This window comes from Cupressus sempervirens, chromosome 4, assembly GCF_028749045.1.
Source record: "Cupressus sempervirens isolate cs-2001-9-10 chromosome 4, ASM2874904v1, whole genome shotgun sequence".
Taxonomy (NCBI): Eukaryota; Viridiplantae; Streptophyta; class Pinopsida; order Cupressales; family Cupressaceae; genus Cupressus; species Cupressus sempervirens.
In genome coordinates, this window is record NC_143121.1 from 520,752,686 (window position 1) to 520,780,380 (window position 27,695).

A 27,695-nucleotide genomic window follows, 5' to 3' on the forward strand; every position below is an offset into this window, starting at 1 on the left:
TGTTGATATTGTACGTCCTCTTCCAGGAGGTGTTTTTTGTTGGAACTATCAGGGTTGTGATGTAGAAAGGAATAGTTCATATTTTCATGTGGTGGGCCATATTTATGGATATCTTGGAAGAGGAGTCGAGAAATGTCCTAAAAAAAAATGCACCAGTGCCAAATTCAACAGTATTAAAATATATTCAAGAGCATGAGGAAGCAAAAGAGAGAAAACATAGGAAAAATACCATTGATTGTAGTAGCAATAAGCTTTAACAAAATCGTAGGGAATGAAATTCACCACAAATGTTGTGATAGAAGATCACCTCTTCTATACTACCTCAGCTGCCCCTGATACTCAAAATGAAGCACCACTTACACACAAGCGAAAGGGACCACTAGAAACTGCGTTTCAAAATCAAAGTAGGCAAATTGCTAACACTGATGCTCCAAGATGCTCATAGGCAAATGGGTTGTCTTTTAATCTTGTTAACTCTCCATATTTTAAGAGGATGTTGAGAAGTGCTAATGAAGCTCCTACAGTGTATTCAAGTCCCAGTTTTGTGAGAGTATGAACCAGTTTGTCAAGATGCTAGAAATTGTCCATTGATCAATGTTTTGGCAGTGTACCCTAAAGGCGCAATGTTTTTGAAAGCATTGGATTGTGAGGGGCAAGTAAGACATGGGTCATTTGTTGTTAATATTCCCATCTTTGCTATTGAAGAAGTGGGTGTTGAAATCGTTTTCCAAGTTGTAATTGACAACACAAAGAATTGTAGGGTTGTTGGTTGAAGAGAGATATCATCATAGTTTTTGGACACCTAGTACAATTTATTCACTCAATCTTATGTTACAAAAGATTAGGAAGAGTACTAAGTGGATCAAGGAGGTGCATGCAGAAGCTGATGACATTCAGATGTTCATCACAAACCACTGCATGACTTAAGGAATAATCAGAAAGTTCTCACATTTGGAGTTACTGAAGGTAAGTAGCTTGAACTCAAGTTAGTAATTTAATCTAAGTTGCTAGTTTGAGTTCGGGTTCAGGTTCGACTTCCTGTTCGCGTTTGAGTTAGTGGGTTTGAGCAAAAAAACAATTCCCATTTGGGTACGTGGGAGAGTTCGTCAAAATATATATATATGAGACATGCATAATTGCAAAACTAAGTCATTTCATAGTAGGAATATATCTTGTTTGATCATTGATTAATGACAAATGTTAAAGATAAACATTAAATACTCACTCATTAATCTATGTTCATGAATGTAAAGAAAATTATACATTGAATTACTAAATTGCGAAATGAAATTTCAAAACATAGCCTAGTTCATCAAATAATAATGTCTGATGCATAATGGTAATGAAATTAAAAATCATAAAGACAGGTGTTTAATAGCTTATCAATGATCATAGTATCAATGCCCTTCAAGGGTCAAATGGGTCATCATAAAATGAGGGATTAATGGCTTCGTCCCCGGCTGCAACTATATCTAGATCCTTGTCATTGGAACCCAAACCGGTTCCACTAGCCCCAAATGTTGCTATATCGTCATCATCATCCTAAACATCTAGCATGGTAACTCTAGCTAGATCCTAGATGGACATATCCAAGTCAGTAGACTCGAGTAATACATCCCACAACTCCTCTAGCCCCTTCTTGTATCTTCGATCCTTGTGTGGTAGGAGGCGCCAGTTGTTGTGAATATATACCAAGCCATCTCCTTTCTTGGAACCCAACTAGTTACGCTTCACTAAGTGGATAAAGGAGTATGCACTCCAATTCCGCTCAATGGCACAACAGCTTGCAACCTAAAAAAGCAATCAACAAAATTTAAAAAAATTAGAAATTATAATACAATATACAAAAAATAAAAATAAAAATCAACCAAGCTAAGTGGCCATTAATTTAAAAAAAAATTTACTTGTGATAGGATCTTAATGGCAAGAGGCTGGAGGTACATATAAGCTTGCCCATGTAGGTGCCACCATTCAATGTCATCAATTCTACTTTGGTCATTGATTGCATTAGGGTCTACATTTTTTTCTAAAACAAACTTTGCAAACTCTCTCTTAACATGTGATGCCACCTCAGGATAGCTAGAGAGTCTACTCAATGCCTTCCTATAACCAGTAGCAACATTAGGATCTTTATATGGTGGCACTACTAGGAATAGAAAGTATCTCACCACTATAATATCTGGGAGATAGTGCATATGCTAGGAGGTATAAAGGTGTAGTCATTTTGTTCTAGCAATGAAGATAGTGCATATGTCAAGCGGTGTAAAGGTGTAGACATTTTGTTAATAAACAAGGATAGAGTATTGTATAAAAATGTAAACTTATGGTGTCACTCTCTCTAGCAAGAATCCATGGCACCATAGATGTCCCCAAAACAAGGCTCATCAATATCTGCAAGCCGAAACATAGACATGTGGGCGCGGTGAATTCTAATACAAAATCCACCCGAGCCCACCAACCATCATCCAAGATCATGGACTTTGCCTTTTGGGCCCTTGTTGTATTCGATTGCTTAGAAACACCACATTTGTTGCTAATAACCATTATGGCCAATGCATCTTTCACCCTCACAAATCGTCCAAGGATGATTGTGTGTGAAGCAAACCGAGTTTCAGCCACCTAATAACATGTTAATTGTAAGTTAATAACACATTTCAATTATGTAAACAACACAAAAAACATTTTATTCAATTATGTAAGTATGACACAAAATGATAAATGAAACTAAATAATATTTAAATTAAATTTTGAAATTTACCTTCAATAATTCCAAGTGGGAGAAACTTCTGAAAATTGCTTGTGGCATATGGTGGTTTGTTGCAAACATTTGGATCTCCTCACCCTCCTTATATACTTTTTTCACTCATTCAATTTGGGTGCCAATTACTTTCATCATCAAATTCAAGGAGAAGATGGTGCATGATGTCCAAAAGATACGATCATATCAAGCTTCTACCAAAGCACCCACAGACCTACAAACTTATGCATTGTCTGTTACTACTTGGACAACATTATCAACTACCACAAACTCTATGGATTCAATGAGAATCCAGGCAATAAAGTATGCATCATTTACCTCCCCTTCACAATCAACCACCTTCAAAAATATTGCCCCCTAGGGGGAGACAACAATCACGTTTATTAATGGATGGTTTTTGCAATCTTTCCATCCATTAGAGACAATAGTCACCCTCATTTGGATCCAAGAATCTCTTATTGGTTTGAGGAGGTTGTCTACATTTTTCTCACTATGCAATAAGGTGGTTCTCACCTTTTCATATCCAGGACCTCAGTAACCACAAGGTACTTTATTTATTGCTTGCACCATATCTCTCCAATAAGGTGATCTCACTATATTGAATGGAAGACCATTCACAAAGAGGCAACGACCAACCATTACATCAGCAATTTCTCTCAATTCATTTTGGAATGCCCTATATAATGGGCCTCTCTTGCAGGTGGTGCTTTGGGGTGTTTCTACATCTTCTTCATCTGTAAAACGGATAGGTAAGAAAGCATGATGCCTAGTGGTTGTTTGAGAGGGTGGTGTTGGTGGCTTGTGCTTTGATTTTTCTTGTTTCCCCCTTGATACTAACCTATTAGAATTTTGTTGGTCAATTAACATGATTGCTATTAGAGCAACCGAACACCCCTTCTTTGTATTTGAGCCCTCACACATATTGATCCCTTTAACCCCAGGGCCTATAAAATGATGTTTAACTGAATAATAGGAGCTTCTACATTGGGTTTTACAAAAATTGCATTTCCATATAACCCCTTCCCCCCTGGACATTGCTCAAATCTTGTTGTATACTTCCAATTTAATTTTAAATTTTTTGGGATCCCTCCCCTATAACAAAAATAAACATTTCAAAAGTTATACAAAAATTTGATAAAATTTAGAACAACAAAAAAACTTAAAACAAACTATCAAATAAGCAAAAGGATCAAATGCATACTTGGAACTCTCAAAACTGATTATTGGAAGAATTTGAGACTCCGCAAACAATCTCTACAACCTTCTCGTCAAATTTGCAAAATGGGCACGCTAAAATGAGAGCAAAATGAGAGAGCAAATAAGAGATTAAATGAGTTAAATATTTTTTATTAGGCTCCTTTTAATGTTACCAAAAAAAGATATATTAAAAACTCATTCTTTTAAGTTTTTTTTTCACTTTTTGGACTCCCTTGTCATGGGTCTATGCAGGTTCTCTGTGGATCCTCAGGGTTCGTGCTACAGCCTATGGATTTGTGCTTTTTGGACTCCCTTGTCATGGGTCTGTGCAAATCCCCACTAGTTTCATGCTACGGCATGTGGGTTCACGCTTGCGTGGACCCACGGGCCATAGTATGAACCCTATGGGGACCCGTTGTGGACCCGCTATGAATCTAGACCCACCACAAACCCGAATCCACCTGGAAGGTTCCAAAAGAATAACTTAGAATCTAATTTAAAAGATATAGTTTCTTACACTTTTTTATTTTTTTATTGTGTAATGTGCATTCTTTTTTGAAATTTATGTTACAAGTTGTTGAGACACATTTTGCATCAAATGTAATCATCTTGAGATGACTTATGCAAGTGAAAGAGGCACTTTTCAATATGGTAACTAGCAACAATTTGGCTAATGTGGAGGCAAAGCAACAGTGACAAGGCATTCAAAATAAAGCTTAAGATTTTGGAAAACTTACGGTGGGAACATGTGGAATATCTCATTAAGCTCACCAAGCCCATTACGATCATGCTTAGGTACGCTGACATGGATAGACCTTGCCTTGGAGAGATCTATGATGGCATAGACTCAATGCGTGGAACAAAGTGACCACTCGTCTATATTTGCTTGCCTACGCATTGACGTTCAAATACTATAGCACCCCATATACTGATCTACCAGGAAAGCTACCACCCTATAGAGATTTAGAAGTGTCTCATAGATACAAGGCAGCATTTGAAACTCTTTCTTGATGATGATATGCGAGATTTGATTACGGGTGAGTTCATACAGTTTGTGGATGCAAAATCTCTAAGTATTGATGCTCTTCGGCATCGGTGTAGGAAGGATGCTCATAGTTTGCAGTACCTCCATGCCCAAAGATTCCAAGATTACAGCACCTTGCAATCAAAGTTATATCACAAGTTTAATTTTTTTTTAAATTTACTATTAGTTTACTTCGTCTTCAGCAATTGCTAGAAATTATAAGATTCAACATTAATAATTTAAATTTTATTTTAGTTGTTCACATTGTCATGTCTTCATAGGTTACTGGTTCATTTGCATCGGAAAGAAATTAGAGTACATATTCATTCATCCACTCAGTGGAGCACAATAGAATGCAATCAAAAAGAGCGAGAACTTGATATTTGTGCATTACAACTTGTGTCTCCTCTTACAGACTAAAGAATACAACGAAGGGGAGACGAAAAGTGATGCAAATGCAAAGTTGGTGGACTTGGATCTTCTGCTTCTCAGCTTTCAATTGAAGGTTTTGACACCAATAATATTATTAATGCTGCTAATCTCATTGGCCTTAGATCTATTGCTAAGTCAACTAATGCCAAAGAACTAGGAGGAGGAGGAGAAGAATATTAATAAATTTTTAATCCATTAGTTAAAGTTGAAGCAATGATACTTGAACTTGCTGTTATGAATCATAATTTAATTTTAATGTTGAATCTTTGATATTGAACTTGAAATATATGATGGTATGATCACAATTCATGATGCTATGAGTTTATGGTGTTTTTGTTGTTTAAATCATATGATTTTATGATATATGAGACATTCTAATTTTAACTTATGCTTTTTAGGCTTCATATATATATATATATATATATATATATATATATATATATATATATATATATATATATATATATATATATATATATATGATTTTGTATGAACAAACCCAATCCCCTTTCCAAATTTTTGCCATACCATCGAACCGGTTCTTCAAACTTGAACTTCAAATCGAACTCAAACCGGTAACTTAGATTATTTACATTACATTACCCAAATCGTCCTTCTCTTTCATGGGAAAGACAATATTACTTTTCAAATCTATTCATTGTCCTTCCACATATATTTAAGCTTATGCGTCAATTTAAATTGTTTTGTTCCCTTCCATATATTCTTCACCAATCTTTAAGCTTGTCATTAAAATATGGAATGCATGCTCAATCCGTATTGTAACAGTAGTTGATATTTCATTGTGTTAAATGTCTAAATATTAGCTAGTCCTTCTACATCAAGATTGAAGTAATCCTTGGAGATTCTATTCAAGAACTATTTAACTGAAGTTGGCCTAACCACATTAAATCTTTTAGGACTTCACATAGTAAACAAAACTCGTGATTTTTTTCTACTACGAGATTTCCTATCTTAAATTTCTTTGTACTTATTTCTTGACCCTAGTAAATTTCTACATTGATCGAGGTTTCCCGTAAAATACTATCTACGCTCTTTTTGCCACCTTGATTTCAACTACTACTACCAGTGGCATTGATGACCCTAATGTTCAAAATCATGAATTTAAAGGCTGGTGTAAGAGAATTTTATATCCACTACAATGCTCTAGCTTTCTACTAACTTGCTTTGATGATTTCAAATTGTGTCTCTATGTTTCCATTCTCTATGGATATTTTTCTGTGTAAACCCAGCTTTTCAAGAAAAAGACAATTGGGAATGACAAGACAGGTTTCAAGGTCTCTGATTTCTAAGGCGGTTTTTGGGACTAGGATGGCAAAGGGGAAGGCAATACTAAAAATAGGGGAAATTCTAAATATATATAAGAAAATATTAAATATTTGTATAATAACATTAATAAATCACTCATATATGTATAATGGAACCTTGATACATAACATTTTGTGTCAAAATGTGAGTTCTTGTCAGATTAAAAATCAAACAAATAAGCAAATGTGACAATGTCGAAACTTAATTCAAATCACTTTCATTATTCATTTTCAACATGGATGTGATATTAAAAAAATAGTTTACAAGTTACAACCCAAACACTACAAGTTTCACTTTCATTTACAATATAAAACACGAAAAAAGAAAGTACATTAATGCCCCTATTCTACATTTCTCAACATTGCATCCAAATCGAAGTCCTTTGAGTCAATACAATTGTGAGGATCTACCTCATCCATCAAAATTCCATCCAATCCTACCTTCATCAAGCTGAGCAACATCTTTGAGATCAACATCTCACCATAAAGATACAACTTCTCGATAATCTAAAGTCTAGCGATCTAAAATTTAAAGAGTGTTACACATGGCCACTAACTTCTCTACTCATCTTGCAGTAAGTATTCTTCTTAATAATGTGGATACAGCCAAATAAGGGTAATTCATGTTTGCGACAAAGAAACTAGCACCTTGTGGAAATAAGGTGAATGGAAAGCATCGTCGGCTAGAAGTAACCATGTCCAAGATCAATAGGTCAGTCTAAGATAATGTAACCCTATTTATATTTGTCTCTAGCTTATTCATGTTGGCCATGAAGATTTAAGAAGGCAACTCATTGTGTGCGAACTATTCTAGAATTCACAATTGACATCTTTCAAAGGCCTCCATTAGCCCTTCGTAAACTTCCTTGTCATCACAAAAGAGTCAATCTTCCAATCTTTAATGCAACACACTTGGGATTCAAAGCAAACGTTGTCATATCAAGTGGGGTATTCATTGTGTTCCACCTTCATATCACAATAAGCTTGATAATTTGCTCACGTAACCCCAAAGTAGAATCCTTTGTTCCACCTTCATCTCAAGACTAGGAGAATTAATATCAACATATCTAATGACATCTATGATAGGTGAGATTTGAGAGCTAACATATCTACAAATGCAAATAAATTGTTTGAAAGTGATAATCCACAAGTTCATCCTACTTTACAATGGACCGTCATTTGTCATCAAGAATCCTTAGTTTGATGGGTTTTCCTTTGACTAAGCTTGGATTAGGTGCTCTACTCTACTCTATATTCACCATCATCAATTGTCAAGGCCCATGCATCTCAAGTATCCCTTTTAACAATATAGAGTAACTGTCATAACTTGTCTAAATGGGTTTGAGGATTTCCTTCTTTGAAAATGCCCTAAAGAGAACAAGTGAAGTACAATTGTTACGAATCAACATTTGAATATCTCTAGCTTCTTACCAACTCTTGTTTCCACCACTTGTTTTACCCAATCTATTTCACCTATCTTTCAATGCATTGTTCAAGACATGAACACAACAATGGAGTCCAAAAGATGTGCTTATAAGCATCCTTTGCCACTATACTATCTAATTTGCACACACATGTTGAATCATAACAATTGCACAACATTTGGGTCTACAACCTCCTCTATGACCTTTATCAAAATGATAAACAAATGTCTACATTATTACGCTTCATTGAACAACACATCGCTCTGAGAAAATAACTGTCGATTGGGCATGTGACTATGGTATTGACACGTGAGTGATGTTTAATATTAGTAAACCAAGCCATCAAAATAGAATTTTTCATAATCCAATTATACCTTATACTATACACTAGCAAATTAACTTGAGAATATTCTTTGTCTAGGAGAGTAGCATGTATATTATAATCTCAATGGGGTACAAATGAGTGACAAATGAGAATATGAAAAATGCCACATGAAATGGTATGGCATAGGCATAAAAGAATTTGATTATGTGAGACTCTATTGCATTCCAAGCTTTAACTTAAACATATTTGCAAATGTCCTTAACCTCTCACCACCACAAATCTCTAATTGTGAAAATATCTCAGCCACTTTGGAGTTTTAGCATCCATGGTTGTAGCTATAATCTTGAATCTTTCATAAGCCATATTGCACATCTCTATCTTCTGTTAGCATAATTGGGTTGGCAATGGTTTAACATGTTACCACATATTCATTAGAGCAAAGAATGAGTTAGAGTACGATTAAGTGTTGTTATCCTACAGGAAGGCTAAGTGATGTATTGTACGCTATGCTTATGATGGCACACATTTATGTGAAGAATTGAGTAAGTTATGTGTGATGGAATCAAGCTGGGTAATTGTTAACGTAGTCAAAGATGAAAAGTTAAACAATTTGAATGTATCTTCAAATCTATAAGGAACAATTAAAAATAACATTGGATATGATAGACGATGGTGTCAAGATGATATGGTTAAGATAGCACCATAAAATGTTCAAAGGTAAAGGTCATTTGGTGATCAAAAAGTGATACTGACAAGAACAAGTAAACAAGTGAACTTGACAGTTAAACAAGGACAAACCGATAAACTAAGTGAACAAGTCAACTAGACGAACATGTACAAAGGATAAACAGGTGAATAGGTAAAAAGAAAGGGTTATTGGTAAAAAATGGACAATTTGTAAAGATTTGAGGTGTGATCATAAGATTTGAATTGTTATTGCGATCGAGGATTAGGTTTGGAAAGCTAGAAGGTATATACATAATTTATAGAAAGAATTGACAACACCTTAATCGAGGTAATACATTTGAGGAAGATTCTTAATGAAGTTTCTACATGATCAAAACAGCTTATGGAGTTGGAACAATTTCCAAGGTGCAGATTGAATGTGAGCCGACGTGGTCAGGAGAAAAAGAATGGATGGTTAGATGTGATTTGTGATGGATGAATTAATTCGAATCATTGGATTTAGGTTTTGTTAAGGTGGTGGAATTGATTTCTGCTTAAGGGTAAAGAAAGAATAACCTAATTGTTGATTATTGGTGAATGCAAAGTCGGAAAAGGTTGCAATCATAGAGGAAGTTATAGAATTGAGTGTGATCAAGCTAGAGTACAAAGTACGGTATGTTGTTGAGTTATAGAGCTTGATTGGGTCTGATCTAGCAAAGGTGGTGCAAATTCCAGATCATTTTCTATTCGTTACTCTCTAACCATTGTAAGAGAAAAATCCCTTAATCAAGTGGATTCTAACAGGTCCCTTTGTAAAATCCTATAACCAGGTGGCATTCTAAAGAGTGTTCAAAATCCTCTAACAAGGTTTCTCCTAGCAGGGTAAAGACTATAACAAATCTTGAGGGAAATTCCTTAACAATGCTTTTGTAACCCTTAATCAAGTAAGCTCCTAACAAATTGTATTCGAAGAGAGTACACAATTCGTGATCATCATTCTCACACCATGGTTTTCACCATAATCAGGTTTCCACTAGATATATCTGGTGTCACACTTGTGTGGATGATTTTTGTGTGTTTGTGTGTTATTTTAAGTTTGTTTTACCTATTGTGTTGATTGAAAGTTTAAGAGGTTCAAGTATTAATCAATTTGAATTGGGTAAGTTTAAGTTGAATTGGTGATTACTGATTCACCACCCCCCCCCCCCCCCACCTCTTCTTAATCATTCCTATATTAACAATTGGTATTAGAGCATTGGTTCCTCGATTCAAGAAGCTTAACAACTAAGGGTAAAGATCTTAAAGATGTATAGGAAGGAGGTACCCAAGTTAACTAATGACAACTTTAACACTTGGGCAAGCAAAATAAGGTTGCATTTGTCAGGTCTTGTAGACACAACAGTGGGCTACCTTACTACAAAGTACACACCACCTACTAGAAATCCTAATGCAAATGATAGAAGAGAAATGTTGACCAATGACTCAGCAATGATAGAGATTGCAAGTCTGCTATCTAATACATAGTATGTTGATGTGAAGGACATGGATAGTGCAAAGGACATGTGGGAAAAACTAAGGAAAGTACATGGAGGTGACGAACATGTATTGAAGGTTCAAGTTGATAGGCAAGTATGATGAGATAAGGATGCAGAAAGGTGAAAACATTGCTCAATACAATAGAAGGCTAAAGGAGATTGTTGTTGCAATCAAGGGAGCTGGAGGCAAACTTGAAGAGTCTTGAGAACTCTTACACCTAAATATACAATTAGAGTATCTTCTATTCAAGAGTTAAGGTCCACTAGACCTAATAATGTTACTTTGGATTCATTGGTTGGAAAATTAACTGCATTTGAGTAGGCAAATTTGATAATAGTTTACCTGTTGTTGAAACTACTTTTCAGCTTCCCTAACCCTTGGTTCATCTAGGAAAGGAAAAGGAATTGCTCATAGTTCTAATGATTAAGAGTATCTATTGGCTGAAGAGAAAGAATTAGAAGAACTTGAGGCTTTGATAGCTCAGAGGTTTCCTGAAGGTAAAGGAAAGTACAAAGGCAAGAGTCCCCTTTCTTGTTGGACTTGCAAACATATTGGTCACTTTGCTCATAGATGCCCTAACAAAGACAGAAGGATAATGACAATGAGAAAAGGGACAAAAACAAGAAATTCAAGAACTATAAGGACAAAAATAAGAAAGCATGCTACATATCTGAAGATGATGGAGGTGATGATCATTCTGATGAAAATAATGTTGATGATGAAATAGTGTTTGTTGCAGTAAAGGAAGAGTCATCTACAAGTGAAGAAGAAACTAGAAAATGCATTGATATCAAGTGTAAACAATAATGATGATTGGATTATTGACAATGGATAGACACACCATATAACCAGAGACAAGAACAAGTTCATTACAATGGACGAATGTGATGGAGGTGCGGTAAGATTTGGTAATGGATCACCTTGTGTCCTAAGAGGTGAAGGTTTTATTGCTCTTAATGAGAATTTTACTTGTGATAATGTCTATTGGGTTCATGGTTTGAAGTATAACATGTTGAGTGTATCTCAATTGAATAATAAATGTTTGAAATTTGAGTTCAGTAATGGAATATGAAAGATATCAGGAAAGTCTGGTGAATTGATTGCTATTTGTGAAAAGACGAGATAATCTCTTCAAATTAAATACTTCTAATGGACATTGGTTGATTGCTAAAGTAGAAGAATGTTGGCTATGGTATAAAAGGTCTTGTCATGTTAACTTTGGCAATCTAATAAAAGTTAGTAAGAAGAAATGTGTAAGAGGTATTACTAATTTGGTCATAACCTGAGAATACAATGTGCAAAGAAAGTCAATTAGAAAAGATGACAAGTTCAAGTTTTACAAGTAAGGTCTATTCTACAGAGATCCTAGACTTGGATCATACTGATTTGTGTGGGCTTATTGAACCTAAGAGTTACTTTGGTGATAAGTATTTGTTATTATTTGTTATGATTACTCAAGGATGAGGTTTGCCATGTTTTTGAAAGTTAAATCTAATGCTTTTCATATGTTTGAGACATATAAGGCTATAGTTGAAAAGAAAACTAGTAAAACTCTCAAATGCCTTATGTTTGATAGAGGAAGATAATTCACTTCACATGAGTTCAATACATTCTATGATAAGAATGGGATCAAGAAGCAGCTAACGGCACCTAGAACACCACAGCAAAATGGAATTGCAGAGAGGAGAACAGATCAATAGTGTAATGTGCAACGACATTGTTGAAGCAAAAAAAAGTGGCACAACAAATCTTGAGAGAGGCAGTAAGTACAGCACTTTACACATTGAATAGAGTACAACTCAAAGACACCCTATGAACTTTGGTATGGTCATACACCTAATGTCAATTATTTCAAGATATTTGGAAGCAATTAAGAAGGATGAAATGGCAAGTTTGATACTAAAGGAGATGAAGGTTTATAGTGTTTGAACAAGAAGACTTACAAGATAATTAAAACTGCAAATGACAAGGTTGATGAATTTTCAGAGAAAAAAGATGAAGACAGCAGGAAGATGCCTGGAGATTAGTGCAAGCTCATCTAATATGAGCCAATAGAACCTGAAATTGCACCACAGGTGAATTAAAGAGCAAGAAATGCTCAACTGGTGAATGACAATCAAGATGAAACTGATAATGAAGATGAAGGAAATAAGAATGTTTAACCTGTAACCCCAAGGTCTGTAAGGCTTAATCACTCATAATCTGAAATTATTGGTGATAAGAATGCTGGAATTTTGATGAGTCAATCAAAAGTAAGAGACGCAACCGGTATTTAAAGTTGAGCCTATGATAGTCAAAGATGCATTAAAGGAAGATGATTGGATGAAAGCAATGGATTAGGAAATTGATTAGATTGAGAAGAACAAAACATGGTCTTTAGTATCCAAACCTAGTGACAAAAATGTGATAGGTACTAAGTAGATTTTTGAAAATAAACTGAATGAGAAAGGAGAGGTAATAAGGAACAAAGCAAGACTAGTTTGCAAAGGATATGCTCAAGAGGAAGGTCATGATTATGGTGAGACTCTCGCCCATATTGCAAGATTAGGAGTCAAAATACTATGGTATATGCAACATATAAAGGATTCAAAGTCTAACAAATCGATGTGAAATCTGTTTTTCTGAATGGAATATTAGAAGAAGAGGTATACATTGAACAACCTGAAGGATTTGTGGCTGAAAAAGCTAAGAATATGCTTCGCAAGTTGCATAATGCACTATATGGATTAAAACAAGCACTGGGGGCATGGTATGAAAAACTTCATGCCTATCTAAATCAAATAGGATTAACAAGAACTAGTGACAATAGTGAAGTGTATCTTAAAGATGAAAATGAGGATAGAATACTAAAAGTTGAACTATTTGTTGATAGCAATCTTTGGTGGAAATGAAGCAATAAGCAAATCATTTGCAGATGAAATGAGAAAAGAATTTGAGATGTCTATGATAGGTGAAGTCAAATTCTTCATAGGGCTTCAAGTACATCAGATGAAGAGAGGTATCTATATCAGACAATCAAAGTATATCAAGGATATACTAAAAAATTTTGAGATGGAAGACTCTAAAACAGTCAATACTCCAATGATCACAGGCTGCAAATTGTCTAATGAAGATGGTTCTAAAGAGATGAAACATTGTACAGATCAAGGATAGGTAAGTTGCAGTATGTTGTTCATAGAAGACTGGATATAGCACATGCACTTGGCATAGTTACTAGATTTTCATCAAATCCTAGAGTCACACATGACAAGAGTAAAAAGGATATTCAGATATCTTAAAGGAACAGAGAATTATGGTTTATGGTATGCAAAACAAAGAAATTTTAGTCTGAATGTGTATACAAATGCTGATTGGGTTGGTAATGTTAATGACAAAAAAAATATCAGTGGAGGAGCTTGCTTTCTCGGAGAAAGATTCTGTCACGGACGAGCAAGAAGCAGAATTGTATTTAACAATCTAGTCCAGAGGCAGAATGTGTTGTTGCTGCTATCAATTGTCAACAGGTAATCTGGATTGAGCAAAGTCTCGAAGGTATTCATGAGAAGGTAACAGAACCAGTTGTGATACATTGCGACAACACAAGTGCTATTAATATCTCAAAGAGTCTAGTGACGCATTCAAAGACAAAGCATATTGCTATAATGTATCATTTTTTGAGAAAGCAAGTATAGGAGAAAGAGGTCAGACTTAAATACATTCCTAGAAAAGAGCAAGTTGTGGACATATTTACCAAACCACTACCAAATGAGAGCTTTGAATATCTCAGAGGTGGATTAGAGGTCATTCCCCTATCTGTAATCAACTAGAGGAAAAATGCAGATTGCATTAGTTCATATGAGTAAATCACAAAACCATATGCATGAATTGATGTATAGATGGACTACTCCACAAAAGGAGAAGTCTTAGTAAATACAGAGGAAGAAAGGTCAGGCAAGAACAGGTCAAGAGAGATCAAAAGGAGGGCAATGAAGAGAAGAATGTAAAAGGTTACATAATTTGTTGCCTTTGGCATTCTTGTCAAAGGGGGAGAAGTAACCACAAACAGAAAGAACAAAAGCAAACAAAAAAGAGGAGTGATAAACAAAAAAAGATTGGGTCAGATTATTGTCAGGGAGAACAGTATCAAAGGGACAGAATATAAAAGGTGTGTTGTCATTAGGGAGTGAAAATGTGTTGTTGATGCAATGCTACAAAAGAAGATTAAGATCAAAGACAGAGTATTAACTCAGGGGAAGTTTAGGTATAGTGATGAAGAGGAAAAATATTTCCAACTCTGTCTATAGTGATCAAGGATCATATGTGTGTTACCATCGATGCCAAAGGGGGAGATTGTTGGCATAACTGATTTGGCAATGGAGTGATGATGTTTGTTGGCATAAATGTTGAGGAAATGTCATAGGGAGATTGTTGGCTAATGTTGATGATGAATTGGTGAATATTGGAACCAGATTTAATGACAGGTAAATCAGTTGTATGGTTGTCATTGATGTCAACTATTTGACTAAGTGTTTTAACATGGTACCACATATTCATTAGAGAAAATTATAAGTTGTAGTATGAATTAAGTGCTGCTATCCTACACGAAGGCTAAGTGATGTGTCCTCAAGCTATGTTTATGATAGCACCCATTTATGTGAAGAATTGAGTAAGTGGTGTGTCATGGAATCAAACGGGGTAACTGTTAAGGCAGTCAATGATGAACAGTTAAATCATTTGAATGTATCTTCAAATGTGTAAGTAACAGTTAAATGATCTGAATGTATCTTCAAATATGTAAGGAACAGATGAATCTCTCATTGGATATGATAGAGGATGATGTCAAGAAGATATGGTTGAGGTAGCAGCATAAAACGTTCAGAGGTAAATATCATTTGGTGATCAAGAAGTGATGCTGACAGAAACAAGTAAACAGGTGCACTAGACAGCTAGACAGGTAAACGAGGGACAAACCGGTAAACTAAGAGAACAAGTGAACTGGACAAACAGGTGTGAAGAATAAACAGGTGAATAGGTGAACAAAAAGGCTTATTGGTAAATAAAGAACAATTTGTAAGATTTGAGGCACGATTGTAAGAATAGAATTATTAGAATCAATGATTAGTTTTGGAAAGCTGGAAGGTATATGCATAGTTTACAAAAAGAATTGACAACACCTTAATCGAGGTAAGACGTTTGAGGAAGATTCTTTAAAGAGTTTCTACATAGTCAAAATGGCGTATGGAGTTGGAAAAATTTCCAAGGTGCAGATCGAATGTGAGTTGACGCGGTCAAGAGAAAATAAAGAATGGATGGTTAGATGTGCTTTATGATTGATGAATTAATTTGGATCGTTGGATTTAGGTATTGTTAAGGCAGTGGAATTGATTTCTACTTAAGGGTAAAGAAAGAATAACATAAGAGTTGATTGCTGGTGAATATGAAGTTGGAGAAGGTTGCCATCACAGAGGAAGTTACAAAATTGAGTGTGATCAAGCCAAATTACAAAGTGCGATCAAGCCAAATTACAAAGTATGGTATGTTTTTCAGTTACAAAAATTAATCATTAATTGGATCTGATCTAGCAGAGGTAATGCAAGTTCCAGATCATTTTCTATATGTTACTCTTTAACCATTGTAGCAAGAAAATCCCTTAATCGGATGGATCCTTACAGGTCCCTTTGTAAAATCCTCTAAAAAGGTTACTCCTACCAGGGTAAAGACTCTAACAGGTCTTGAGGGAAATCCCTTAATAGGGTAGCATCTAACAATGCTTTTGTAACCCTTAACTGAGGAAGCTTCTAACACAGCGTATTCTAGAAGAGTACACAGTTTGTGAGCATCATCCTCACACCATGGTTTACACCCTAATCAAGTTTCCATGAGATATATCTACTGTCATACTTGTGTGAATGATTTTTGTGTATTTGCATGTTATTTAAAATTTGTTTTACATATTGTGTTGATTGAAAGTTTTAAGAGGGTAAAGTGTCAATCAGTTTAAATTGGGTAAGTTTAAATTGAATTGGTGATTATTATTGATTCAGCACCACTGTTACATCCCATTTTTTAATAATTTTTAAACTACTCATATAGTCGTTGTGCCTTTCATGTGAAGTCAATTGACACTTAAATTGGTTATGAATCATGTGAAATAGTAAGATGGTTAACCATTAGGATTTCATATGAAGATGACATGTTAGTTATCAGTTAAGATATTGTTATATTGTTATTTTGAAATGTTGAGAAGTTGGTTATCCTTTCATGAAAAATGGAATGGTAGTTAGCCATTATGATTCATGATTAAAAGCTTGTTAAAATAATTTTGAGTACTTTGAAGAATGTGATATTATTGTGGAGGATTTTCTTCTTGCAAGAGTATGTCAAAGGGGGGAACCATTGCCAAGAAAGGAGTTGGGCAAGGGGTACCACTTCGTCTAGGAATTGACAAGTATGAAACCTAACCACCAAGGCTAAGGGTAAAACGACTAGGCAAACAAGAGTATGTTTAGGACTACCATGAGCTACCTGGTCAATAATTGAGCACTAATAAGAAAACACTAAACATTAATTTAATTGTAACACCATTTGTTATGTGATGATCAATGAACTTCTTGTTATGATTGGCATGCTTAGTACATTAGTGTCATATCATTTACCTGTGCTTTTGTGTGTGTGTGTGTGTGTAGATAGATAGATATATACATGCATGTATGTATGTATGTATGCGTGGATTAGATGTATATATGCATCCACATTATATATGACGCATGTGATAAATACATAGTTAAAATACCATGTATGCATACATATATGTGTACAAACATACACAAGCATAGATAGTTGGCGGATGACACTATTTTCTTGGCAATAATTTATTTTCTCTTTAAGTGGCCACAAATTCTATAATTCTCTCATTGGCCTTTAATTTCTTTATTATTTTTGGGTCGGCCGTATAATCAATTTTACTACATGAGTCGGTAACCAAAGATTCTTGTAACTCACGCCACCTTGTATCTTGCCCGTAACTGAGCTACGTTTCACATAATGGCGCTTAATTGTTTATATCATTCTCATCTTGCAAATCGGGGATATTATGATTGTCTTATTACCAAACTCTGCTCTACACTCCATAATTCTTCCACAGTTAATTCATCATTCTCAACGCAACTTCTCTTTTTGAAAAGTTCTTTTAGCAGTGCGTAGTCATTCATTGAAGCTTGAAGCCTTCTGGAAAAGGCCATCTGCACACGTAGTCGGAGCCACGCACTATTTGCAAACCGACCATTACCAAGTCATGCTATTTACTTTTGCATATGTATCTGTATATGTTTAGCACATAGATCGCAAATGCCTGATTGAAGCAGTGAAGATTTTCCTATCTTTTATTATTGATTGAGAATGATCTGATGACCTCTTTATTTCATATACGACAAGACTTGAGCTGAATGCATGATTTATTATTGTGAAAGCAATGTTGAAGTATAAGTCAGTACAAAGCAGACTCATATAGGAGCATTATACCATATGTTCCTGCGATGAGCATTCTCTTTCCTGAATAACATGATATTGTAAGAACATGCTTCTATACCATTTGCTTAGCAAGCCAGAATGGTTGATCATTGAACAAGTTAAAGGAAATGTCATTTGTGATATGAACGCCAGGTTGGCGGATATACTAGTTTTGTGTATATATGCATTAACATTTTCAATTGTCTTAAAACTATGCCAAAGCCAAAAAGGCAGAAGTATTGGCCCTACATAGTAATTATGAATCCACATTTTCTTTAATTAGCCAAGGCCAGATCAGCAGATATTATGGCTGTGATTACTATTACCCGTATAATCACATGAGAAGACTAGTATGGTCAAGATGAAGGATGTGGAACAAAGAATACTCCTGCATGATAAAAGAAGAAAACATCAGTGACTCAAATATGAAAGTGATATTAATAAAAGAAACTGTGTCAGTTCATGATAGTCCATAATGTAGTCTTGTTGTCAAGTCGAGCAGTGGGTGATCGGGTACACAGTGCCCTCACAAATCCTTAGCCAAGGTAGGTTGGTGGCATGCTTGTTGTTGTGATCACTAGAGGCCAAAGTGCTAGTAGTTAGAAGATAGGTTGATGGAAGAGGTCTACAGCCTCATTAGCTGACTAGCCAACACTCTAACACCAGGATGCTCAGTGGCTGGACAGTGGTGCCCCAAGCCTAATTCCTAGGTAGGAAGGGCCTTTCTCGATAGAGATTGCATGAGGATACTTAAGGGTCCACAGTTGGGAGGTTATGCCCAATGGTAATGCTTCTCCTCTCCTTCGATAGCCAAGGCTTGTACAACCCAAAGTCAACATCATTGGCAATCGTCTCTAAATTGGGTACTTTACTTCATTTAATTTCAGTTAAGAAATTTTAAATAGATGAAATGGTTATTTTCCATGTACATAGACTAGAGCAGTTAGGTTAGTTAATCATTTACTTACTATGTCAATAAAAAAGAAATAGATAACTACACAGTTAGATAAACTACCATTCATGTTACGATGAAAAGAATGTTATCTGAAGTATTTTTCAGATGTTTATTTATTATGAAATATTAGCATGTAGTTAGTTATAACTGCCTTTCATGTTACATTGAAATGTATGTTATTTTAAGTATTTCCACATGTTTAATTATTATGAAATTTTAGCATTTTACACCCACACACATACACCCCCTCCCCATGCTCAGTAACCACTCCTATATTAACATCTTCTACACTCTCAAGCACAAGGAAGAAGAACCTTGCCAGTGTTATTTACTTCTAAACATGGATGGCTGAATCATCACTTTCAAGGTAAGGGGTCGAATAGAAAACACTAGAGGAGGGTTGGTGGAAAGTCAATTTTCATGGTGTCTCCAAAGGTAATCCAAGTCCCTCATCTTCAGGAATAATAATCAGGGACTCGAATGGTAATGTTATTGCATGTGGGGGGAAGAGGTTGGTTAATGGGACCAACAATGTTGCTCGCACTGGGACTGGTGGGTTGATGGATTGATTCACTAATGGACGGCTGGACTGATGCATGTCTGGATACCGGCTGGAATTGATGCGAGAGCGGGCTGGGCGGGGAAGGAAGCTGGCACTGTTGAAACTGGCCAGAGAGACAACACATGCATCGGTTTCAACCCCACCTAATTATATATGTTATATGCCAAGATCACTTATGCTGGGATGGATGTGTACTCAATCAATCGGCACTCTTCCGCCTAACAAAGAATCATCCTGTTATTGAGATAGGGAGATAGCGCTCACCCCTATCGTACGATATGGCTTAGTCTTCAGTCCTAGCTCGGTCTCCAGTCCAGAGAGAGCCCCATCCAGATATGGATATACTAGCTTAGTCTCCAAAGAGAAACTATCAATTAATCGCTCAGCCTATATAAATGGTGGGGCAGACTGGTCTCCAGCTTAGAGAGAGCCCCATTCATTACTAGCTTAGTACCCAGTCCAGAGAGAGCTTAGTCAATGAAGGCACTCGGATATGCAGGGGGGCAATAGCTGGATCAATAGCTTCACTTTACCGTGTTCGATGCAGAGGGCTGTTCGGAATCAATGGCTATGGCTGCCCTAGAGACATATGGACTGTTCGGCTGGGAATGAATCAATAGCTAAGCTATGTACGGATCGGGGAGGACTGGATCATTCATCACGCCCTCTCTCTTCCTACCCACCCCGGTTAGGCCCCTCGTCCTTAGGGTGCATTCGCCATGAAACTGAGCTAATTCTAGTTGTTGATTAGGCTATAGGGCCCTGCTGCAGTATCAAGTTAGCCCCATCTTACTCCTCCCCTCACCGTTGAGGCCCTTGCATCGACATGGGGTACTAAGACTGCATGCACCACCCTGAACCAAGGGTGGTATTCTAGCAGGCTTCTTGTGCATGCCAGTTGAGCCGGCCAATCAGTCCAGCTTGAGAATGCACCCTACAATTCTATCGGGCCTCAATGTTCACCCATGTTACGTATCTAGCCTTCCATCCGACCTAATAATATATTGTAGGGGCCGTCATAGAATAGGCAACAATGTTAGCTGTTAGAGTAGTGAATGAGTTTGGTGTTAAAAAACTTCATGTTGAATGTGATTCACAAATTATTGTGAATGTAATTGCCAGCGCAAGCATGCAAGCATGGCACCTTCCAAATTGCATTGACTTAATTATTGGAGGTCTTCTTTCACTTGAAGATTTCAAGGTTACATACATTACACCACAGGGTGATAAGCAAGTTGACCTTCTATCAAATTGGGCAATCAGACTTAAAAGAGGATGAAGTGGTAATGACTTAAAAGAAGATAGCAGAGTCAGCAGATAGGATGGAAGAATAAGAATTTGTGTGGGATTTATTTCCAAAATCACACAAGAATCCAACATTCTCCTCTCTATGATCACATCACAACAAACATTGTTGGGGAAAATGGGTGAGTGGTCATAATGGACACTGTGTTCACCCAAATGCCAAGGAAATAACAAAACCCATTGCTTGGGCCAATGACCATGAGAAGATCAAAGGGTCTTTACAATTTTGATGAGTCAAAACTGTTTTGCAGTGTGTTTGTGGTACTAGGAAAAACTTTTAATAAGTTGAAGAATCGACTCTGAACAAACTCAGACATTTACTCGATAATAATGGCATGGGAGCTTATGTGGTTATCGTAAGATTGGTTATTATTGCAACTATTCCAGTGGATTTCTTAAGGGATTTAGATCCCTTGGTGGGTGAGGTCAAAATGAATTTTATACATGATTCGGTCAACATAGAAATGATAGAGGAAGGGAAACAACATAGAAGATTCAAGGAGGTAAGTGAGGATTGGACAAGGATTCTTTGTGTTTAGACCATTAGAGGATAGGATGAAGAAATTAAACATTTAAGGCAAACTGAAAGTCTTAACATTGTGCAAGTCCCTAGGAGACAAAGGTCACCAAAGAGGAAATGGATGGGCATTGGGGCTGTTGAGAGGGATTGTGTAGATTACCAGACTAGTCAGGATGGTGTTGCAGAGGGCGAGGCAAGAGCGCATGATGAGGCGCCAATGGATGTGGATAGTGATGTAGATAGAATTGACAAGGTGGGCGAGCTCGTGAACGACAAACACCACAATGAGGGCGCCTTTCTACCAATTTAAATGTTGAATTGTAATTTTTGTGTTTTTGCAATGTGTGGATTGCCCAACTTGGTGTGAAGACTCTGTTAATTTTTGGTGTCTCATTCTGCAATGTGTGGATTGCCCAACTCAATTATATTTGCAAAATTGTAATAAACCAATAATGTTGGCTCATTGATGTAATTATAGGGTTTAGTTAGGGTTTTTTGGGGGGTGTATAGGTGAACAAAATGGAATTATCTAAGGTTTTCGATTGGTTGGGTGGGAAGGCTTTTTTGGGTGTGAATTCAGAAACTCTTTCAAAGTTGTAATTTTTAGTAATTTAATTAAAAACACTACTATTACCAAGAAAAAAGATATTACTTCCAAACTTCTTTCCCTTTGTTCTCTATCTAAATACATAATTCTTCTAGAATAGGCCAATAACCTATGAATCCTTCAAAAACATTGTACTTCTATAATAGTTCCTAATTTGTTTTACTATTATCCACATTTTTTCACGGCACCTCACATTTCTTGTTTAGTCCTTTATTATTTCTTCTCTAAAATCCACTTTGGTCGTGCATATTGACCATTCTTGTGGGATTCCTCACACTTCCCATCCCTATTCTATTTCTCCCATGTATGGTTTCTCGATCATTTCCTTCGCTATTTGAAATTCTATCTAACACTCTGTGCTATTTCCTTTGTTTTACTCCCAGAAATGCACCATCTCCTTTTTCACTTGTTCCTGCTATTATACTGATTATAAAAATTATCATTAGTCAACAGCTCAATAATATGAGAATTATTTATCTTAATTCATGGCTAATCATAACTTATATTCCTTTTTACTGGCTAACTTATTTATTGTTACGTTTGCTTCTGCAACATAAAATGTACTATTCTATAGTTTGAAATTCATTCACTCAGTGAAATTGTTTCATATATTGCCTATTGTTTCATATATTGCCTTTTCCAAATACATAAACACAGCCAGAACTTGTAACAAGCTTCAACATAGTATTTGAACTCATCAGCTAATTTTGAATGTTATGCAGCAAGGTTTTGTTTTACCTTGATGTTTCATGCAATGTAATTTGTATGTATGTTTCAATTTTCAAACATTCAATTGTGTGTTACTTTCTCATGATGGCCTTTGATGATGTCTTTGTAACAACTACCATTTTCCTGATATTTCAAAACTTTTCAATATGTGTTTAGCTTGCATCTCTATCCTATCACACTAGCATCAACTCAACCCGAAACATTGTTGTCATAATCAATACTAATTATGGTTCTCAATATGTGACAGGCTGATATCTACAACTGATCTAAATTTAAATCAACTCAGATACAAACATTGCTCATCATTATGCATACAGAAAAAATGTAAGTCTTACTACTCCCAAACTCCCCCAAATAGTAAAGGAAATGAATAGAGCACGTATTTATCACACAAGAAAACCAAATACAAGATAACCTTAAGACATCCTAATTTGATCTTCGAACATCAAAAATGAGATGATCATAAAAACAAACTGCTTTTATAGCAACCGACTTATAGTATAGCAGAAAAGTTTATGATTAAAAAAGGCAAACTTCTCATGCATACTACTTTTAGCATAATCTTCTGTTTATCTTCCATCCAAACTCGTCCAAGCTTATTACTCAAAACTGAAAATATGATTAGTTGATTAAAGAAATAAAACAAAAATATAAGAAATGCCTTTTTTACACCCATATAAAATGTCACGAATTTTTTATATCGTATATGGAAATCACCATTATGATTATAAACATGCGATATTCAAATCAGACCTGCAATGTGGTAAAAACAGGGACACCGTTTCGTTTCAAGACAGTTGGATTTAACATGGTGACTAGCTGAAAGAGGAGGTCTGGTTGTGCTTCAAACAAATCTGGAAATGTTTTCCGCATGACCTGCACATTAATAAGAATAAACAAGAATACTATAATCTGCTGTGCATAACGTGGAAGTAAACCTAATGCAACAAACTCCATGTAACATGTAATATATAATGTCAAAAGTTTTAAATTGTCACCTGTTCAAAAGCTTCAGCTGCAGACCCTGGAACACTGTACCAACATTTTGGCTCGCCCCTTCAATAGAGATAAAGAACACAAAGGAAACTTTCATTAATGACATTGCACCTGTATAAGGACTTTGCTACAACTAGATGCAGGCATGAGGACTTTATTTACCATGTAATTGTTCAATTATATAAATAGATGAACTTCATAATCAACAATGCTCTTCAACAACTGAATATTTGCGTAAATCAGCAACAAACATTACAGAACCACATCAGTTTTAGAAAGTTTAGTGACAACTTTTAGGATGATAATACTTTTGTGGAAATCAATGTAAATGTAAAAACCATTAAATGATTAAATATATTGCACAATACAGGATCAATGATATGAGGCCCATCTTAAGTCCTTTCTGACTTCCACTATCAATAAAAGGTATCCAGCAAACTTATTCAACAGGGATTCTTAAGGAAGTGAAAAACAGGCAACAGAGAGTTTGCTAGCTTTTTGCAAAAATTGAGGACAACAGTTGAGGTAAAAAGCAAAGTACTGCAATAGTAGAGAGAATGATCATAAATGAGAGTCATCAAAAGATTCAACATAAGAAAAATAGCTTTTTATCCACAGAAAAGGCTAGAAATTTTTAAAATTTAAAACTGAATGCCCCATAAGGAAAAGATATAAGGCAGCTCAATAACATGGAATATTAATAGCTTCTGCTGAAAACAAAGCAGGAATCGACATATCAGCTATTAAGGATGCATACACCATCCATTTTTACATCAAACCCAAGTGTGTGAAAAGAAACCCTACAAAACCAGGAGCTAGTTTAAGGATCCTGATAAATATGTAAATAAAAGACAATACTCTTAATAGCAAAGCAATCAAGCAAAAATAGCAAAAATAGGCAGCAATGAGTAAAAAATGAGTTCTCTGCAATGACTTGTGGCAACCCTCAACAATCCGACCTATGTATAGCCTTTTCAATACGTTCCATCCAACAGTTCTTGATTTCCATTTCTAGCCCAAGAAAAGTTTCAGAAAATAGGTTTTAGAAAAACTGTTGATAAGTGTAAGATGCACAGACAGGAAGCCAGATTGATGATAGAAAGTGAATTATTAGAGAGATGAAGATTATTATGAGAATAGTCAAAATACTTAGTAGTCAATGACATTTAATAGTTATAGAAATTGTCAACACTACCAAGGAAAAGTAAATTAGTAGTCACATAAAATAAAATTAAAAAGAAAAATTATTGTTTAGAGAAAGACACAAAAACAGGAAGCCGCATTGATGATAGAAAATGAATTATTAGTGATCTAAAAATGATTTTGAAAATGGTCAAAACATTTAGTAGTCAATGACATTTCTTGATGGGAATTTATAAGGATTGTCTTCACTTGGCAACAAAAAGTGAATTAGTAGTCATCCAAAACAAAATTAAAAAGATAATCAGACTAGCTAATAATTAATGACACTTCTTGTTATGCATTGCTATAGGATATTCAAAATTACAGAGGGTTAGCATACTGATTATCATGAAAGGTCTTTGAGGTTAACAAAATTTACTGTTTGAAATTTATAAAACTGGTTGTAACAATGAAAACAGATTATTTATTTAGTAGAATACAAGCCCTCATTTCTCACTATCAATTTGTTGTTAAAACTAGAGCCCAAAAACTAAAATGAAATACAATAATAAAGAAAAATTAGAGAGAAAATCAACACCAGAAGATATCGTGGGAAAACCCTTCTAGAATGAAGGGAAAAAACCCAGCCACACAACAAAAGATTATTTTATTAATAATAAAAGTTCAAGTGTACAATACCTATCGCTTAATGCGATATAAATAACTTAAGGAGAGGCTCTTCACATTCCAACCGAAGGTCTCTCCAAATTCCCAAAACAAGATTCTTTATTACAAATACAAAAACAACTCTTTGAGTTTCCATGCCTCAATGCATGTTGAATGACACATGTCATTACATTTAATATTATAAATTAAACTTAAGTGTCCTTTTCAGCTGAAGATGACAATAACGGTAATAATGTCTAGATTTCGAGAGAGATCTCTATCGCAGCTACAAACTTTAACACTCCCTCTTAGCAAGAGAGAGATCTTTAGCTGAATAGTCACACAAAGCCGCAAACAAAAAATGTCAATGATAAATTCTGATCAGACAAATTCAAAACATAATTCATGGAGTTACTCAACATGAAAACCTGTACCAAGAAGTCATATTCATGGAATCACTCAAAATGAAAACCTATAACAATTAGTCACATTCATTGAATTACGCAACATGAAAACCTATAACAATTACTCATATTCATGGAATCACTCAACATGAAAACTTGTAACAATGAGTCATATTCATGGAATCACTCAACATGAAAATATTTGTAAGGCTCACAACTAAGCCTTTATTCACGGACTCTCTCAATGTGAATTGTCATGGAATCTCTCAACATGACATCCAACTCCCATCACGGAATCTCTCAACATGATGACATCATGGACTCTCTCAACATGATGTTCACTATTGCATAGTGAAAGAGTTATCGTAGCTGATCTTACAATCTCATTTATTCACACAAGAATAGAATAGGCAATAACAAACTAAGACTTTATTCCATTTAAGTCTCAAATTTTATAAATACAACAAGCATATATGAAAATGAAGGGGATTCCATAAGCATTCCCTCTTAATAATGAAGCCTCTCTCTGAACCTAAAATCTCCCTCTAAAGCTCAACATCTCCCTCTGGAGCTATAATCCTTATCTTGTTGCATCCTAACACCAAGAGAGATAAATCTAGCATAAATATCAATACTATTTCTAGTAGGATAAAATTCCTGAACTATACAAAACTAGAATACATATCTTTACGTTGGTTAATCTTCCTCAAGAAGAATCTCAGCACACAGAGACATGCATCAATACCTCCAACCATTTTCAAATATCCAGACAAAGGTTTCAAAGTTCAATCCACCATTGCAGAATTAAAATAACCTTCACAAGATAACTAATGTGGCTCCTTAATAGTATTTGATTCTGCCAAACACAAGTGATAGTTAACGTTCGCTAGCACTTATCACATCACTACAATTTTCGTTGAGATGAGGTTCGCCAATGAACCCACTGGTGAATGGAGAACTAAAGCCATCCTGCAGCGAATCAAATTATTCTGCAGAACTCTTTCCAAGTTGCTTAAGTATATATTTTACGCCGAGAACCAACAACATTAATCCCCATCTCCTTAAGATCATCAAAGGTGAGAAAATGCAAGACATCCATGTCAACCTCATGCCTCTAGAAAATTTGAGCATATCTACCAAGTCCAATCGCATTCAACCATGTTTTTACACCATTTCCCTTGCTGTCAGTCCCATGTCTTCCACTGCTAGGAATATCCTTCACATCTTAGCATGCCCCTTTCACCATTAGATAGACATGCACTTGCAACCCCCCCTCCAATGAGGTTTCTTGAACTATCAAACATTTCTCCTTCATATCTCTAGGGCTATCGGAAGTTTCTAGATCAGAATGCCTGAAACCTTTGGGTGTATAGATCTCATATAAAGCATTAGACAAAGGTTCCCCAAAGCCATCCTCTGCTAACCTCTTCTGCACAATTTCACAATAATATAAGAAACAAATCTCAAAAAATTAAAATTACAATCTAAAAATCACACTTGACAAAATAACTCCGCCTTATTTCCTTCAGCACAATCGTATTATGAAATGTACAAAAGTGATTGTCTTGCACAAACACAAGATAGACTTAACACGATTTCTTTTGTTCTCTCACAAACAATATTGGAGATCCACTACAGAGAGAAAAGCCTGACG

The 27,695-nt window shown here is 35.5% G+C and overlaps 1 protein-coding gene across 4 annotated transcripts in view; it reads right to left on the bottom strand.

The window, feature by feature from the left end:
• LOC149562223 (transcription factor jumonji (jmjC) domain-containing protein) overlaps window positions 1–27,695 on the bottom strand; it is a 152,478-nt gene that overhangs the window by 119,342 nt on the left and 5,441 nt on the right. For all 4 annotated transcript variants that reach the window (XM_089825763.1, XM_089825761.1, XM_089825762.1 and 1 more), the window contains exons 2-3: window positions 23,852–23,909; window positions 23,607–23,729 (exon numbers count right to left, since the gene is read on the bottom strand). In XM_089825763.1, coding sequence (XP_089681889.1) covers window positions 23,607–23,729; window positions 23,852–23,909 — 181 coding nt within the window. The remainder of the gene's footprint in view (window positions 1–23,606; window positions 23,730–23,851; window positions 23,910–27,695) is intronic.